The sequence below is a fragment of the Mytilus galloprovincialis genome, chromosome 2 (genome assembly GCF_965363235.1).
Source record: "Mytilus galloprovincialis chromosome 2, xbMytGall1.hap1.1, whole genome shotgun sequence".
In the NCBI taxonomy this organism is placed as follows: Eukaryota; Metazoa; Mollusca; class Bivalvia; order Mytilida; family Mytilidae; genus Mytilus; species Mytilus galloprovincialis.
Window position 1 is genome coordinate 114,555,559 of NC_134839.1, and position 19,411 is coordinate 114,574,969.

Here is a 19,411-nt window from a genome sequence, read left to right on the forward strand (position 1 = left end):
CAGGTATCCTCAGACGTTTTTGTGGACTTGTTTATTTTTTTATCATCTTTCTGATCTTGCCATGGTTTTGTCAGTTTGTGTGGCCTTTTCAGGTATCCTCAGACGTTTTTGTGGACTTGTTTATTTTTTTATCATCTTTCTGATCTTGCCATGGTTTTGTCAGTTTGTGTGGCCTTTTCAGGTATCCTCAGACGTTTTTGTGGACTTGTTTATTTTTTTATCATCTTTCTGATCTTGCCATGGTTTTGTCAGTTTGTGTGGCCTTTTCAGGTATCCTCAGACGTTTTTGTGGACTTGTTTATTTTTTTATCATCTTTCTGATCTTGCCATGGTTTTGTCAGTTTGTGTGGCCTTTTCAGGTATCCTCAGACGTTTTTGTGGACTTGTTTATTTTTTTATCATCTTTCTGATCTTGCCATGGTTTTGTCAGTTTGTGTGGCCTTTTCAGGTATCCTCAGACGTTTTTGTGGACTTGTTTATTTTTTTATCATCTTTCTGATCTTGCCATGGTTTTGTCAGTTTGTGTGGCCTTTTCAGGTATCCTCAGACGTTTTTGTGGACTTGTTTATTTTTTTATCATCTTTCTGATCTTGCCATGGTTTTGTCAGTTTGTGTGGCCTTTTCAGGTATCTTCAGACTTTGTTTTTTAAACTGGACATTGATAACAATTTAGAAATACTGACTCTCTTGAGCCCATAGTTACATATTGTAGAAATTGGGATTATAATTTGCCATACAATACTATACTTATATCTCAATGTGTCTTGAGATATTCTCTTGATAATTGTATATACTTCATAAAAAAATATTGGAAAAAGCTGATGATATTTTCTAGTTAATTGTTATATTTGACCTGTTAAAGTACATTCTAATGGAATTATTAACCTTGCTGATAACAATAAGGGAAAACATTGCCTGCTACTTGAACTTTGTTTACTACAACAAGGATCAGTATTAACCAACACGTCATCCTCTGAAATCTATAATTCAGCTGCTGGTTTATTTCTGCCTAGTTATCATCTGTCATTATCTTCAAAAACAAGTATCTTCATTAAACATAGGAGTGACATATATAATAATTTACATACAAGGTTTATGGTTATTGATTAACTTCTGTCACTAAATCTATTTCTGTCAAATACTTTCTGTTTAATCCTGCTGGGATACTTTCTAGAGGAGGCTTGTCTCAGTTGAGCAAGTTCTGTATAATGATGTAACACTGCATAGTCCTACTGCTTTGATGATATCTACTGAAATGAGAAGGCAAAGTGATTAAGAAATTTTTGATTATTCATATTTTCATTTATAGATAAAATATTAATTTTAATACTAAATCAACTTAACGAACAAATTTTAATTAGGGAATATCCATGAGAATGTTGCCTTGATATTTCAAGTATGAAATTGATATAGTGCTATTACGGCAGCGTTAGGCTTTGAAAAATAATTCATTTTTTTATGCCCCTGAAGTATTTTATTGTCTCTAAAAATATTAAGAAAGTTTAAACAAAAATATTACGCTCCAAGGTATATTTAAAGAGGGAAAGTCCGTAAAACATGACAAAATCAAATGTTAGATTATATTGGACAGACGGACAGTCTACTAACAGAGTGAACGGAAACCATTCACATGCCTGATTTTGTACAGACATTTGTGACAAAAAATGATGGGTTAAACCTGTTTTTAGCAAAAACTCCAACTTGTAAGAAGGTTGTTTATAGTTCTGTTATATTGACAAAATTGGGTGAGCATCCTTGAAACACTGCAACAGACATGATGTATTAAAATCATATCTATCATTATGAATGACTAACCACATAATGTAATATATCAGAGAGGGGGGGATCTACAAGACTACAACTTTTTATGAGGGGAGGGGGTTTATCTTAAAGATTACAGCAATTGAACTTGGAAGGGGGTCAATCTTATGATAAGACTACAATTTAAATATGACTACCCTATATAGTAATAATAAAGAAGATTTCTAACTACATGTATCGTGATTACGATCTTGCATTATAGATTTAAAGATAAACCCTCTCTGTATAATGTCAAACATTGGCTATATTTTTAGAGGACTTTAATTGTTCTTTCGTGTAGATTAGATTTGTATCGGTAGAATTATTTTCCGTGTATTATCAGATTTAAGTTTTAATTTCAAACCTTCAGAAACTATGCTATTGTATTTTTGTAACGGGATTAAACTCATGGTCGTAGTAATCACAAGTTAATAGTCATTTATTCACATATAATTTTCTGTAATGATTGAAAATTTTATTTAACTTTACGTGCTGTTTAATAATAATTTTTTGACACATGGAAACGAACTGAATTGTTTTTCATGCTAGAATTCTTTCCCAATACATCAATACACTGAGTTAAACCCTTTTTGACAAGTTTAATCATTTGATAGGGTTAGAAAAAAAAAAAGATACAGATAGCTAAAAATAAAAAAAAGATGTATCCATAGATGAAAACATGTAGTAAAATGGACACATATTGCCAAAAATAAACAGCTTCTACTAAATATATGTTACCCTCAACATATGTTATTAAAGGGGAGAGATAAAAGGAGATATGTTACAGTTACTGTTTCACAAACCATGAATTGGTTACCTTCAAAACAAATTAAACAGCACCATTTGTTTTTCTTAAGTGACACTCAGGCTTTATGTCCTTCCATTTGAATGAGGTTTGATCATTGGATACTGAGAGAAGAATTGACTATACCTATTAATACAATGGTATGTTCTATGAAAGCAGAGAATGTTATATATGGCACTTCACTCAGTACGACTTTATTTATATAATCAGTGGGAAGAAATTCGGAATAAAAGGCCATCAAAAGATTTCTTATTCGTCTTTTACCAGAGGTCTTAAATTATTGATCCAATATTTCAATAGTTGAATTATGAAAATTAAATTCTTTTTCATTGAGCAGTTGAAGCATGCAATAGTGAGTTAATCTTTTGAAGAATCTATCTATTTGAACTATAAGTATCTAGTTCATGTGGATTTGTAGTATATCAATAAATGGTGATCAGACGATTTCCTTTGATAGAGAACTCACCTGTCATACAAATATTTGAAATCGTCAATAAAAATATTGCCTATAAATGCATAGCTACAATGTTTAATAGAACAATTCCCACCTAAACCGAGGTATGCAGTTAATCTTTATCTTTTTAACTATCCCCTAGAATTAAGAATTAAGGTTCAGTATGCAGTTAATCTTTATCTTCATAACTATCCCCTAAAATTAACAATTAAGGTTCACAAATCTTTAATTTGACTTTTTAATTTATGAAAATAAGAAGATGTGGTATGATTGATAATGAGACAGTATCAATAAAGACCAAAGCTCAAAGATGTGAACACTTCATGAGCATAAACCATACTGTATAGTTAACTATAAAAGATCCTATAGGCTTACTGTCACCATAAAAACATAGTGTTAGTTTGTTTGTTAACCAATAAAAATCATCTGTAACCTGATGTGATCCATTACTATCAAAGATAGGATATTTGGTCGATTTTGCCCATTAAAAGGGTTCCTAATTTACTCCAGTTTGCTGAGTCAATTGAACATTGCATCTACCTTCTCTTCAATAAAACACTAAATTTGGTTCTTTAATGAGGACAAATTCAAAATGTGTCCTTTGCACTAACTAATAAGCTAATGCTTTCATTTTGTGAAAGCTAAAATTTTATCAATTTAACATGTACAAGTAAATAAAATGGAAAACAAGTTAGTTTAACTTACAAAATATTCAATCTTGTGAACATTATTTTTATAGAGATTAAAATGTTCACTCCTTGATTTTGTAATAAAGAATGGTTCAGTTAAAACACATGTTCTTGGCTTCGGTTTATAAAGATAGTTACTAGTGAAAAAAGTACACAGGCTCTTAAAAAATGACTTTACAAGTCCCACTTAAATTAAAAGTTGATTTTGAATATGCTGACCTAATCAAAATATATTAAATAATAATTTATATTATTGTATAGCAATATAATATTTCCCACAGAACGTAACCAAAAGTTAGCGTGCAATAAATTCTAATATTGCACTAGTGCAATAAATCTTCAAAATTCATGACGTCATTAACGACAAAATCTTAGTTTAAACCAATTTTTACTTTCAAATATTATATTGCTATACAATAAAAGGGTTATTGCATGAATATTGGGGAATATTGTCCCTCGTAGAACATATATTGCACTCGCAAGCTCGTGCAATATAAAATTCTACTCGGGACAATATTCCCCAATATTCATGCAATAACCCTATATTATTATTTAAACACAAATTATAACTATCTAAGGTATATTGTTAAATGGAAAAGCTGAAAAGCTGTTTCCTTTGAAAATATTGAACCTTTTCAATAATATGAAAATAGCATTGTATCATTGTGCTGTTCATAATTTTGATTCATGAATTCTGAAATGAATTTTTATGAACCATGGCATACAATTTAACTTGGCTATTTAAATTCTCATTAATGTTTGTTTTTGGAAAAAGTCACATTGAAATGGTGGAATTCAAAATGGATACAAATAGTCCATTTAAGTTATTGAAAATATTGATACATTATATTAAACATTGTTCATTGTGTGTACAAGTTTCCATTAAGGGAAACAAACAGTAGTATATCATAGTGCTTACTGAATAATTTCTCAGACAAGGAAATGATAATGGGTTATAGAGGGCGGTATTGATTCTGATACTTTGGACTCTTGACAGCACAGCCACTATATTTTTCATAGGTATTGATCCCTTATATTTTGAACAATTGAAACCTGAATTATCAAACATACCAAATATGCCATGTATTGTTGAACATGTTGAGAGTAGAACTGATTCACAACTAAAAAATGCCTTATATTTCAAGTAAAACCCTTGCTATAGTTAACTTAGTACTTAAGAACATATTGGAGAAACATTATGTATTGAGAATCTGTAGAGAAAATCTATTGAAATGCTTGAGTTGTTTTTATTTGTGAAGGACTTGTGTTATCCTAAGGTTTCTGTTGTCAAATGTTAGCAAGACTAAGAACATTGGAGATCAATTAATTATTGATAGTGTGAACTTCATAACTGTTACAAATCTTTAGAAATCAATGTCTTTGGTAAAAACATTTTAAATATTATTTTACAGTGCAATTTTTAGCTAAGTCAAATTTACTGGTGTAATTTTGAAAAGTTTATGAGCAATAAAAACTGATTTATAAATGGTTAAAAGGATTTTAATTTCTTAGGGCAGAAAAAAACAAGCAAATTTATTACGGGTTCTTGATGGAGAATATATGTTACATGTACATGTATTCACTTTAATCTTGTAAGTGACTGCAAAGTCATGATATTTTTCATTGTAAAGTTAGAAGTACCCCAGAGTTCAAACATTGGTTACCTATTTATCATATACAAATTATGACATTTAGATAGGTAATAATGTTGGTAGATATCATAAAAATCTTCATCTTACTCCTAAATTGTTATGATATAAATTTTATGATGCATGTTTATCGTGAGTACCCAGATACCTAAAAGTACTAGTGATATGTTCATAGCAAGATTTAAAAAATAATGTAATGTCTTTCATTTAAAGATCTTAAACTCTAAGACAATTTTTAGTAGTCTTGGTCTAAACATAGACCTTTGTAACTCTGCTTTATCTATCAGTCATCATTCATGTTGTAAGCAGCTTTCGCCAAACCCTGACCCAAATGGTTTGGGACCCGTGTATGGTGTGCCAATAAAACAGTTAAATACAGATTACAATATAGCCAAGCACATCATAAATGTAGTACTTTTTTACAGGCTGTTTCATAGAACAGTAAAAAAACACACAACAAAGGATATATGACAAAATGAAGTACAATATGTCTTTTCCTTGAAACAGCCAAAACTACATCCCACATAAAAAGATGAAGGACCACAAACACATCCATTTTTACCACAAAATTAAGCACTAGAAACATATTATAAAACAACCAAGATACAAATAGCACATACAACAAAATATAACATAAAACAGCCAAGAACCATATAGCACATATGCCAAACCATATACAGCAGTCAAGAACCAGATAGCACATACCACAAAACATATACAGCAGTCAAGAACCAGATAGCACATACCACAAAACATATCACAAAATATAATACAACATCGAAGAACCTCATAGAACATACAAGAACAAAATAAATAAAACAGCCAAAAACCTTATAGAACATACCATAAAACAAATAAAACAACCAAGAACCATATAGAACATACCTCAAAACAAATAAAACAGCCAAGAACTGTAGAACATACCAAAAACATATAAAACAACCAAGAAACATATAGAACATACCATAAAACAAATAAAATAACCAAGAACCATAGAACATACCAAAAACATATAAAACAGCCAAGCACCATAGAACATACAACAAAATAGATAAAAAAAGCAAAGAACCATGTAGAACATACCACAAAACAAATAATACAACCAAGCACCATATAGAACATACCACAAAAAATAAATAAACAACCAAAAACCATATAGAACATACCACTAAACAAATAAAACAACCAAGAACCATATAGAACATACCACAAAACAAATAAAACAACCAAGAACCATATAGAACATACCACAAAACAAATAAAACAATCAACAACCATATAGAACATACCACTAAACAAATGAAACTACTAAGAACCATATATATATAACATACCACAAAACAAATAAAACAACCAAGAACCATATAGAACATACCACAAAACAAATAAAACAATCAACAACCATATAGAACATACCACAAAACAAATGAAACTACTAAGAACCATATAGAACATACCAAAAAACAAATAAAACAACCAAGAACCATATAGAACATACCACTAAACAAATAAAACAACCAAGAACCATATAGAACATACCACAAAACAAATAAAACAATCAACAACCATATAGAACATACCACAAAACAAATGAAACTACTAAGAACCATATATATATAACATACCACAAAACAAATAAAACAACCAAGAACCATATAGAACATACCACAAAACATATCATAAAACAACCAAGAACCATATAGAACATACCACATACCATATCATTAAACAGCCAAGCACCATATAGAACATACCACATACCATATCATTAAACAGCCAAGCACCATATAGAACATACCACAAAACATATAAAACAACCAAGAACCATATAGAACATACCACAAAACAAATAAAACAACCAAGAACCATATAGAACATACCACAAAACAAATAAAACAGCCAATCACCATATAGAACATAACACAAAACATATAAAACAACCAAAAACCATTTTAGTACATATCACAAATTGAAGTACCATAAAACTTATAGAACTGACAGTGATACCAGCAAAAGCAAGGACAACAATTACAATGGTTCTATATCTAGTGATCATAGTATTTAAACAAGCATCAGGTATTTAAATTAACTTGCTTTCCATTTATAAAAACCAAAGAAGGAAATTTCATTTAAAAATCATTTACAAATCAAATAAAATACGACAATAGTTAAATGTTGTTGTACCTGAACTGGACATTGTGTTTGATCAGGACAGATTATCACTTTAGCCAATATTTGTTTAGTCCCCAGTTGACACCCGGAGGTGAATTAGTCACACTTGAATGTCCAGAACACAATTTATCATTTTATATTTGGTCACTTATCATAATGATTATTTACTGCATGATAACTCTGGTGAAACTGGGAGGTAATTTACATTGATGTGAGATTAGGAGGGATGTTTATAATGGAACCCAGGCAGAAATTTGAACAGGGAACTAGGGGTGTTATTCTTCAGGTTGACCAGAAGATCTAGAGTTGTTACGCTCTACAATTTTACTTTTATTTAACAAAAAATATTGAACAAAAACAAAAGTAGATGCATATTTAAAAATACCATTGATTTACATTGTTATGTCAAAATAGTTTGAAAATAAATGATTTATTCATCAATATTATCTTGTGTAGATAATTAGTTGACTTCATAATTAACTAATGGTTTAAAAAATATAGAGTTATTGAAAAGTGTGCAATATATTTTATAAATAGATAACTGCTTTTATGGCCAACATGTACTGGTATACTCTTCTCTCTCCATTGTAAAATAAGCAGGTAACAAGTTGTTTTTCATTGATTGCTTTATACATTAATCAAGTACATTGGTTTTGTAGTTTGAATTGTTTTGCACTTTGTCATGTCAGTGCTTTTAAAACTTGTATACTGTTTGTATCATTGCATAACCACTGAAACCACATCTTTCTTTTTTTGTCCCCTGTGGGACAAATTGTGGAAGAAATAGAAATATTGGATGTCTTTCCATCCCGCCTTGTAGTGCTTTTGAGTACAATTCTTGCCAGATATTTATGAAATGTATGTAAAGGGTTTCACTTTATTTCAGCAATGCTTTAGGACAAGTTTGTCTTTAACATGGAGCATTGGCTAGCATGGAACAGCAAGCTATAAAGGGCCCCAAAAATGACTGGTGTAAAACCATTCAAACAGAGACCAACCGTCTAATCTATATGCCTACATTTCTTTTAAAACATATATTAAAAGTTAAAATAATTTGCTACACATGTAGTAGTTATTGCCCTTGGAAAGATAAAATATGTGCAAAGTAGGGGACATTGGAACTCTATTCAATATTAAGCATGTTGTATTAGCATGTGCTGCCTTTCTAGAACTGACTTAGCAGGATATTCTGTATCTAAAACAAACATGTCCTTTCTAGAACTGACTTAGCAGGATATTCTGTATCTAAAACAAACATATATTTCTGTTCCTTAGTAATCCATAAAACCTCTTCTTTCTGTAGCAGAACATATATTTCTGCACTTAATAATCCTGGTAAATGTTAAGTCGATCATAGGTATACTGTATTCAAACATTTACCCAAATTACTTAATAATCTTGTGTAACATTGATGGAATAAATTTACATTAATTTAATGTCAGAGCTTTAATAATGCATACTTATTAAATCAGCATGCAATGAATTAAATAGAAATATTTATAGCAAGGCTTGTTTTTCTTGCAAGTCAAATTTAAGTTTGTTAATTTTTTTCTGTGTGTGTGTAACTCATATGAAAATTGTGATGCAGTAAGTTAATTGAATATATTCAGAACTGGAGATTGGTTCTAAAATTTAGCTTATGAACAATGAATTTTTCTGTATTGAATATCATTTAGTTCTAAAATTTAGCTTATGAACAATTAATTTTTCTGTATGAATATCATTATTATGTAAATAAAATTCAAAACTAATAAAAAGTACCATTAAAGCACTTAGATAAACAAAAACTTAATGATTTTAAAATCTTTTGGAAATAGATGAACAAAAAAATCCATGCGACTTTAATTGCTTTATTATGAAGATTTTGGCAGAGAAAATCAACAATGCTTTAGCAGTCAGTTACAAGAATGGACTAATGTAACTGAAATCAGCACCATGTTTGTTTATCAGATTGAACTCAGAGTCTGTATTATAAAACTGTGAAGGAATTGTTAATCTTATTGAATTTGGAGCCTGCATGTTTTATTGTAAAGGATTTTAAATTGCACAAAATATGTGACTGTTTCTTCACTAATACTGATAGAGTTGCTTCCCTTTGTTCAATGTTGAACATTTTTCTTTCAATTCAGTTGTGAATACTACCATTAATACTGTTATTTACCCATGAACCTTTTTTTGCACAACCATTGGAAATTTACATTTAAAGATTTGTCTCTTTCTATGGTTTGAAACCTACCCCATTGATCAAAGATTTGTCTCTTTCTATGGTTTGAAACCTACCCTATTGATCAAAGATTTTTCTCTTTCTATGGTTGGAAACCTACCCTATTGATCAAAGATTTGTCTCTTTCTATGGTTTGAAACCTACCCCATTGATCAAAGATTTGTCTCTTTCTATGGTTTGAAACCTACCCTATTGATCAAAGATTTGTCTCTTTCTATGGTTGGAAACCTACCCCATTGATCAAAGATTTGTCTCTTTCTATGGTTGGAAACCTACCCCATTGATCAAAGATTTGTCTCTTTCTATGGTTGGAAACCTACCCCATTGATCAAAGATTTGTCTCTTTCTATGGTTGGAAACCTACCCTATTGATCAAAGATTTGTCTCTTTCTATGGTTGGAAACCTACCCTATTGATCAAAGATTTGTCTCTTTCTATGGTTGGAAACCTACCCCATTGATCAAAGATTTGTCTCTTTCTATGGTTGGAAACCTACCCCATTGATCAAAGATTTGTCTCTTTCTATGGTTGGAAACCTACCCCATTGATCAAAGATTTGTCTCTTTCTATGGTTGGAAACCTACCCTATTGATCAAAGATTTGTCTCTTTTTACGGTTTGAAACCTACCCCATTGATCAAAGATTTGTCTCTTTCTATGGTTTGAAACCTACCCCATTGATCAAAGATTTGTCTCTTTCTATGGTTGGAAACCTACCCCATTGATCAAAGATTTGTCTCTTTCTATGGTTTGAAACCTACCCTATTGATCAAAGATTTGTCTCTTTCTATGGTTTGAAACCTACCCTATTGATCAAAGATTTGTCTCTTTCTATGGTTTGAAACCTACCCTACACACAGACTAATAGATAATGAAGGAAAATAGGCTGGTTGACACCCTCCTCTGTCTGAATTGAACATTTATAAGTACTAAAATACATATTTGAAATGATATATGTTGTGATGATTTTACATGATGTATTTGATTGGTACGTATGACACCATTAGCTATGTTCTAAAACTTTTGAGGATGTAATAGCCATTAGACATGTTCTAAGACAAGGAAGTTAATCTGACACATATTATGTAGAAGATTTATCAACAAAATTCTGATGGCTTCCCTATTTTTGTGGTTTATCTAATTAAAACAAACATGATTAGTATAATCAATATTAATATGTGCATTAGTATATCTTTTATTTAAACAATGGTTAAAACCTGTCATAAAATTTGAATTAAAAAATAGACCTTTGTCTTTTATTCAAGGAAATTTTGAGATATGAATTAATTAAGATAATTTAACTTCAATGATAACACTTCAACATTTTTTCTTTCAGTGGTAAATATTTGCATTTCTATATGAGGATGATAATTAGAGGGTTTTATGATATATTTTGTATAGATAATAACAGGATATTTCCTTTGGTATATTATCCTGGGTTTTATGATATATTTTGTATAGATAATAACAGGATATTTCCTTTGGTATATTATCCTGCGTCAAAGAATTGTTGCCTAAGAACCAATAATCTATAGCAGTGTTGTTGTCTGTTTGATAATTTGTGACAAGTTGGTTCAGACATGGTTTATAAACCCTGGACAGAAAACAAATCTTCATTGTCATTTAAAGGCACTTAATAAAGCCAATCATTGGATGTGGTTTAAAAAATAACTTGGTTCTCGATTCAATCACAACATTTTCAAGTTTCTCAAAACTGTAATGAGAAATTGGAATTGAAATAATATTGAATTTCTGTTGGAGTTAGCTACATGACTCATTAGGACGGATTCTTCTGCAGTTATTAAGTATTCTCTGAGGAATTGTGTATCATTATTAATACTAGACTTAATATCATTGATGACCATTCTTTGTGAGGCTGCAAACCATTATTAATTCTTTGCTTGACCATTGATGACCATTTTTTGTGAGGCTGCAAACCATTATTAATTCTTTTCTTGACCATTGATGACCATTCTTTGTGAGGCTGCAAACCATTATTAATTCTTTTCTTGACCATTGATGACCATTCTTTGTAAGGCTGCAAACCATTATTAATCCTGGACTTTACCATTGATGACCATTCTTTGTGAGGCTGCAAACCATTATTAATTCTGGATTTTACCGTTGATGACCATTCTTTGTGAGGCTGCAAACCATTATTAATTCTGGACTTGACCATTGATGACCATTCTTTGTGAGGCTGCAAACCATTATTAATTCTGGACTTGACCATTGATGACCATTCTTTGTGAGGCTGCAAACCATTATTAATTCTGGACTTGACCATTGATGACCATTCTATGTTATTTACATGTCTAGGAAGACATTATTTCCATTATTTTGGTTGTTTACTGGATTGAGTAAAGACTAATTAGAATACTGTACAGTCTAAGCTGGCTTACATTTATATGGTTTTCAATACTAATTAAACACTGAGCTTGGTTTAGATGTTAATGGAAAAAGCTGTTGTACAAAGATGTATCACATGGAATATTGACTTTTATCATCACAAATAACTTTATATTATAATCTGTCTCTAATTAAATCATAGATTCTAAGTTTGTTGATGGGAATAGTATTGTCATTACAGTGTCTTGTGAATTGTTTAACCTTATTTGTTGGACATGCATTGACCTCTTGTGAACCTAAGCGGAGAGAGACAGTTCTGTAATTGTTTTCCTGTTGACCACATGAGACCAGCTTTTCTTAAATAGCTCTATATTGATTTGGTTTGAAGACAATAATTCAATTGAATGCTATAATTCCTGATGGTTGCAATAATCAAAGTGTCAAATCACTGTCAGACAAGTATATGTTTTTACAGTGGAATCTAGTTTCAGCTGTCTGAACCTGTTACTTACTGACATTCAAACAAGCAACCAGTTGTATTTTGAGTTGGTATGTGATTATCAGTGATAATATTAGGATTAGAATTTTTGCTTGAGTTACTGATAAACATCTGCTACATTGCATCATCAGGGATGTTGATTATTAAATTAAAGTGTTAAAAAATCAATAGGTTTTGTTTCTGTTGATTTGACTGTAAAAGAAAATTCCCCCAATTACCTGTTTATCTTGGTTAAACTGAACACGGAGCTCAGGGAAATGCAATGTCGTAATCAAAAGCCGTCCTGTGGATAAAGTACTGACTGAACACGGAGCTCTGGGAAATGCAATGTCGTAATCAAAAGCCGTCCTGTGTATAAAGTACAACAACATAAATAGAAAAGAAAATTGTAGATTATAAAGATATTTGTCTTAAAAATGGATGAAAAGATTTGAGTTCTCTAGTCAACGATTATGTATAACTTGTCTGGAGGCTAGTGGTAATCACTGTGTATCTAATGTGGGCATGTTATTACTTCCAATCATTTTCTACATGTATCAATTTCTTGGTGACTTGTGAGACAGTGGGTTTGAGATTGATAATCTTATTATTGTTTTATGAGAAGCTATTAGACGCTGTAAGGATTGGCATCATTTGTAAAATTCAATTCTCTTCTGAATGTAGCAACCTCAATCGTTACAAGTTATTGCTTGTAGGACGTAATTTTAATAAGTAAAAAGTGAATGGATTAATGGAGAGTTAAAGTGATGTTAATTAAGTAAAGTATAGTTCTTTTTACTGCCTGCTGAGATCTAACAGAAAACATACTGTAGTATTATTATAAACACTATAAGAAAAGATCTTTTGAAGTTAGCATCCAACAGGAAAAGGCAGAAAATTATTGGCATATGATCAATTTTCATAGAAATTTTCTGGTGATTTTTCTGTTGAAAAGTATATCGTAATCAAACAATCGTGTGCAGTGGGATATATATTGGTTTATCTTCTTCTTACTTAATGGATGTTACTTGTAATTGCTACAATTTCTCAATTAATTTGGAAGATTTTGAATTTTAAATCAATCTTATAGCAACCTTAAAAATGAAATTACTCAAGTAAAAAGGATGAAATATTCATTGCAGCCTTGGGAATAATTACAAAGATCATAAGAATTGATTGTTCAAATATCACTTGTTTTGATATTATGTGAAGGAGTTATATTTTAAAATTCAAGATGAAATATTTGTTTATTCCAAAAGCTTCCGATCTTTTACTGTGACTTTAGTTACTAATTACCGTGTACTAAGTAGTTCAGAAAGGTCAACATGGCAAGTTTTTTAGCCGAGATATTTTCCTTGCCATGTTGTCCGTTTATTAAGTTACTTGGATATTTTAAATGCGACAGGAAGCATGACGACAGGTGAGACAATCTCTCTCATTTTTGGGTAAAGATACTGCTACTCTGTTGATATCTGGAACACACTTGGGATCCCGAACTGAAATGAGGGTGGGGGTGGGGGTGGGGAAATCTGAATTCTGAGTTACAATTACATGACAACACAAATGTTGAGAAAGTAAAATATGGATCCTAATCCCTCTGTGTGAAACAAATTCAGTTCTTACTTACCCTATAGATGTTTGCAGTCTTGTGTACCAGTAATTTCTCTTCAGGATTTGGATCCCTTTGGGGATTTAGGATTGGGATACTTTGGGACTGGGGTGTAGAAAGCATGAGTGTAATTGAAAATTAGAATATGTTGTTTATTTGAAGCATTGTAATACATTCTGTATTGTAAATCATGTTTCTCTCTATGGATGTCCTAAACAGACCCTTTCAATCTATTATGCACCTTTCATTATGGATGTCCTAAACAGACCCTTTCAATCTATTATGCACCTTTCATGCAATTGTTATTTTGATTTGCAGTGATGGTGGATTCCTCTCACATAATGCAACCAAAGATACATATCCACAACCCATACCCACAAAGAAAGTCATCTTCCCAGCCAACGGTTCCGCAACCAAAGATGTGCCGAACCATACAGAAAACGATCTTCCTACGTACAATGATTACGTGGTGAGTACATTTATTATAACACTGAGTACACTTGTGATTATTGTTGAGTACACCTGTGGGTAGGTAGAAAAATTTAGCCATTACCTAGATAGATATGAGATGGTTAAATCTAGGTTTCCCAGTCAGAGACACTTAACAAAGATAACTAGACATGTCTAAATTAAAGTCATCTTAACATAAAAGTGACAAACTGGTATCAGATACTTTGATATGAAATATTAAACTACACTGAAAACAGATTATTATTCAATGAATGGGTTGATTGAAGTTAATCAACATGTTGTATTCACTCTTTGACAGCAAATTTACCTTATTTACATTGGTCTCCACGGTATAATATAAGAGAAAAAACACTGGGTTCTCTCAAAGATTTCCCAATTAAAATATAACAGGAAGAAAAGAAATAATACCTGTCTCATAGAAAATGTTCTAGTTAATGAATGCCATCATAAATTCCCATTACCTTAGACTTTAATAAGAGATTGTTACAACCTCAAAATACTGTAAAAAGGGAGATAACTCTAGTTTAAATAGAATTAAAGAATTGACAAACAGTTATTGAAATATTGATCCACAACTAACAAGAATGTGGGTGGATACATTTAAAAATAACCAAAAGAAATTACACATGGCAATCTGTATAATTTGCAGACAGCTAGTTGGAACTATTCCTGAGTAAATTTTATGTATTAAATTATTGTAAAAAGGTTATAATGTTTACATATTTTCATAGTACTTTGAACATGTTGAAAGTTGAGGAAATAGGAACACTGAAAAAAATATGATATAAAAAAACAAGTGAATAACCACCCTTCAAAATAGTATAATTACTATAAAATAGAGACACAGTGAATATTAATTTGTTTCCATTGATTTATTTAGGATTTTCCCTTTTTAGCTCACCTGGCCCGAAGGGCCAAGTGAGCTTTTCCCATCACTTTGCGTCCGGCGTCCGGCGTCGTCCGGCGTCGTCCATCGTCCGTCGTCGTCGTCCGTCGTCGTTAACTTTTACAAAAATCTTCTCCTCTGAAACTACTGGGCCAAATTAAACCAAACTTGGCCACAATCATCATTGGGGTATCTAGTTTAAAAAATGTGTGGCGTGACCCGGCCAACCAACCAAGATGGCCGCCATGGCTAAAAATAGAACATAGGGGTAAAATGCAGTTTTTGGCTTATAACTCAAAAACCAAAGCATTAAGAGCAAATCTGACATGAGGTAAAATTGTTTATCAGGTCAAGATCTATCTGCCCTGAAATTTTCAGATGAATCGGACAACCCGTTGTTGGGTTGCTGCCCCTGAATTGATAATTTTAAGAAAATTTTGCTGTTTTTGGTTATTATCTTGAATATTATTATAGATAGAGATAAACTGTAAACAGCAATAATGTTCAGCAAAGTAAGATTTACAAATAAGTCAATGTGACTGCAATGGTCAGTTGACCCCTTTAGGAGTTATTGCCCTTTTTAGTCCATTTTTAACCATTTTTCGTAAATCTTAGTTATCTTTTACAAAAATCTTCTCCTCTAAAACTATTGGGTCAAATTAATCCAAACTTGGCCACAATCATCATTGGGGTATCTAGTTTAAAAAATGTGTGGCGTGACCCGGCCAACCAACCAAGATGGCCACCATGGCTAAAAATAGAACATAGGGGTAAAATGCAGTTTTTGGCTTATAACTCAAAAACCAAAGCATTAAGAGCAAATCTGACATGGGGTAAAATTGTTCATCAGGTCAAGATCTATCTGCCCTGAAATTTTCAGATGAATCGGACATTCCGTTGTTGGGTTACTGCCTCTGAAATGGTAATTTTAAGGAAATTTTGCTGTTTTTGGTTATTATCATGAATATTATTATAGATAGAGATAAACTGTAAACAGCAATAATGTTCAGCAAAGTAAGATCTACAAATAAGTCACGATGACCAAAATGGTCAGTTGACCACTTTTATTGCCCTTTATAGTCAATTTTTAACCATTTTTCGTAAATCTTAGTAATCTTTTAGAAAAATCTTCTCCTCTGAAACTACTGGGCCAAATTATTCCAAACTTAGCCATAATTGGGGTATCTAGTTAAAAAAATGTGTCCGGTAACTCGGCCAACAAACCAAGATGGCCGCCATAGCTAAAAATAGAACATGGGGGTAAAATGCAGTTTTTGGCTTATAACTCAAAAACCAAAGCATTAAGAGCAAATCTGACACGAAGTAAAATTGTTGATCAGGTCACGATCTATCTGCCCTGGAATTTTCAGATGAATCGGATAATCGGTTGTTAGGTTGCTGCCCCTGAATTGGTAATTTTGAGGAAATTTTGCTGTTTTTTTTGTTATCTTGAATATTATTATAGATAGAGATAAACTGTAAACAGCAATAATGTACAGCAAAGTAAGAACTAAAAATAAGTCACTATGACCAAAATAGTCAATTGACCCCCTAAGGAGTCATTGCCCTTCATAGTCAATTTTTAACAATTTTCTTAAAATTTGAAGATTTTCAATAACATTTTCCACAGAAAGTACTGTTATAGATAGAGATAATTGTAAGCAGCAAGAATGTTTAGTAAAGTAAGATCCACCATCACCAAAACACAATTTTGTCATGAATCCATCTGTGTCCATTGTTTAATATTCACATAGACCAAGGTGAGCGACACGGCTCTTTAGAGCCTCTAGTTAAACTAATTTCCGTAATACTCCCTCCTCTGATTTCTCATTCAGTCAGCAAGCCAACTATTTAGAATAACCAGAAATGAACTTAAAATAGTTCTTGAATGGTAGGCAGTTATCAAAGCTTTAATCACTTTAAAGAAGAAAAAGAACTTGATGAAAAGCAGTGACAGTTAATTGTTTGTGGCCTACATTCATGTTATAAATGTGTAAGAATTTGACCTCCACCTGGTCTAGACAAACCAATTACAAATGTGTATTTTTATTATCTGATCTGTCAACAAGATTATATCCTCAATTCATAAATGAAATAATTAATGGGGCCAGTAAACAAAAATAATGTACATCATTTATATAGAATTATACAAGTCTGGTAGACCTCTGCTAAAAGCCAAGTAATTTCTGCTAAATTCTATCTCCCCAACAGTATATGTTGGTAGACCTTTTGTTTGTGTTATTTATATATATGTGTGTGTATAAAGTCAGAAAGAATAAATCTTGACAGAATTACTGAAGTTTTTTTTTTCATGGTTGCAATATTCCTATCTTCTCTTTTGAGCAACTCCAATCTCCCTTTCGAGAACTTTATTTCCAGAATAATGACTTAGATGTCTTGCTTTTTTCTTTGTTTAAGTTATTTATCTCTTTGCTTTAAGAGCTTCTGTATTTTTACCTTAAGCTTGCTGGAAGTCATGGGTTCAATTCCCTGCTTGTAGTTAACTCGAATAATTCAAGCCCTTACCGTCTCTGATTCTCTCCACCTTTCCAGTTAATGTAGTGATCGATAGGGAGCTTAATATAACAACTGCATTAATTGGGTTAGCTTGTAGTCTTTTAATTCTGGAAGTCATGGGTTCAATCCCCTGCTGGTTCTGTATTTAATTCTGGAAGTCATGGGTTCAATCCCCTGCTGGTTCTGTATTTAATTCTGGAAGTCATAGGTTCAATCCCCTGCTGGTTCTGTATTTAATTCTGGAAGTCATAGGTTCAATCCCCTGCTGGTTCTGTATTTAATTCTGGAAGTCATGGGTTCAATCCCCTGCTGGTTCTGTATTTAATTCTGGAAGTCATGGGTTCAATCCCCTGCTGGTTCTGTATTTAATTCTGGAAGTCATGGGTTCAATCCCCTGCTGGTTCTGTATTTAATTTTGGAAGTCATAGGTTCAATCCCCTGCTGGTTCTGTATTTAATTCTGGAAGTCATGGGTTCAATCCCCTGCTGGTTCTGTATTTGATTCTACAATATTTGTATTTGCTCTTTGCTGAAATGCAAGAATCATTTACCAGAAAAGCAGACTGCACCAAAATCTTTTCCAACAATTATTTCCAAGACCAATACTTTAACATTTGTATTATAAGTCTAAACAAAGTTTTTACCAAAACTTGCTAGTCCCAATAAAATTTTACTGGTCTGGGGCATCAGACTCTTCAGTGTGAACTTGCCTGTCAAAGTTCAAGGTCATTTTCTTGGTTACTTTTAATGCTGGGTATATTGTATGTTTGTTTGAGTTAACAACAACAATTGTTCCCCTGTTGATAAAAATTCTCTGATAATATTGCACATTACAGGTAATGTACTTTGAAATTCAACCTGTTTAAAGTTTCATAGAAAGTAGTTAAATGGTTCATGATTTAAGAAATATTATGATGTTAAGTGCAGTTCAGAATGACTAATTGCTTCAAATTATAGACATCAAAATGGGTTAATTATGCAGGAATTTAAATGTGATTTTTTGGGGTTATTTTTTCAAAAAAGTCTTCATTACTAATTTATGCTATAGATCATATTGAGAATAAAAACGGTAATTCACCATGCATGTTAGCTATCCATCAAACAGGAAATATTTTAATTTAAAATGCCAAAAAAGTATCAATGCACTTAAATTTACATATAAAGTTCTGTTTTGAATAATTTATTGACTTGGAGGCTTGAAAACTGAATACTGTATTTATACAGCCTACTATTTAGTATCACACAAGACCATAACTTTCAAAATCTTTTTTGCTGAACATGCCATTTCAAAAATATAATGAGTTTTATTT

At 31.7% G+C, this 19,411-nt stretch overlaps 1 protein-coding gene and 1 long non-coding RNA gene across 3 annotated transcripts in view; one reads left to right on the forward strand and one right to left on the reverse strand.

The window, feature by feature from the left end:
* LOC143065489 (tyrosine-protein phosphatase non-receptor type 4-like) overlaps nt 1-19,411 on the forward strand; it is a 90,977-nt gene that overhangs the window by 48,103 nt on the left and 23,463 nt on the right. Inside the window, exon 15 of the mRNA XM_076239074.1 lies at nt 14,547-14,697. Within this exon, the coding sequence (XP_076095189.1) occupies nt 14,547-14,697 (151 nt within the window). The remainder of the gene's footprint in view (nt 1-14,546; nt 14,698-19,411) is intronic.
* On the reverse strand, nt 828-10,850 carry LOC143065490 (uncharacterized). Of its 2 annotated transcripts, none has more exons than XR_012975485.1 (2): nt 10,642-10,850; nt 828-1,247 (listed from the first exon to the last, which is right to left on the reverse strand). It is a non-coding gene; the product is annotated as an uncharacterized LOC143065490 (long non-coding RNA). The 2 variants fall into 2 exon arrangements; XR_012975486.1 differs by having other exon boundaries at nt 828-1,250.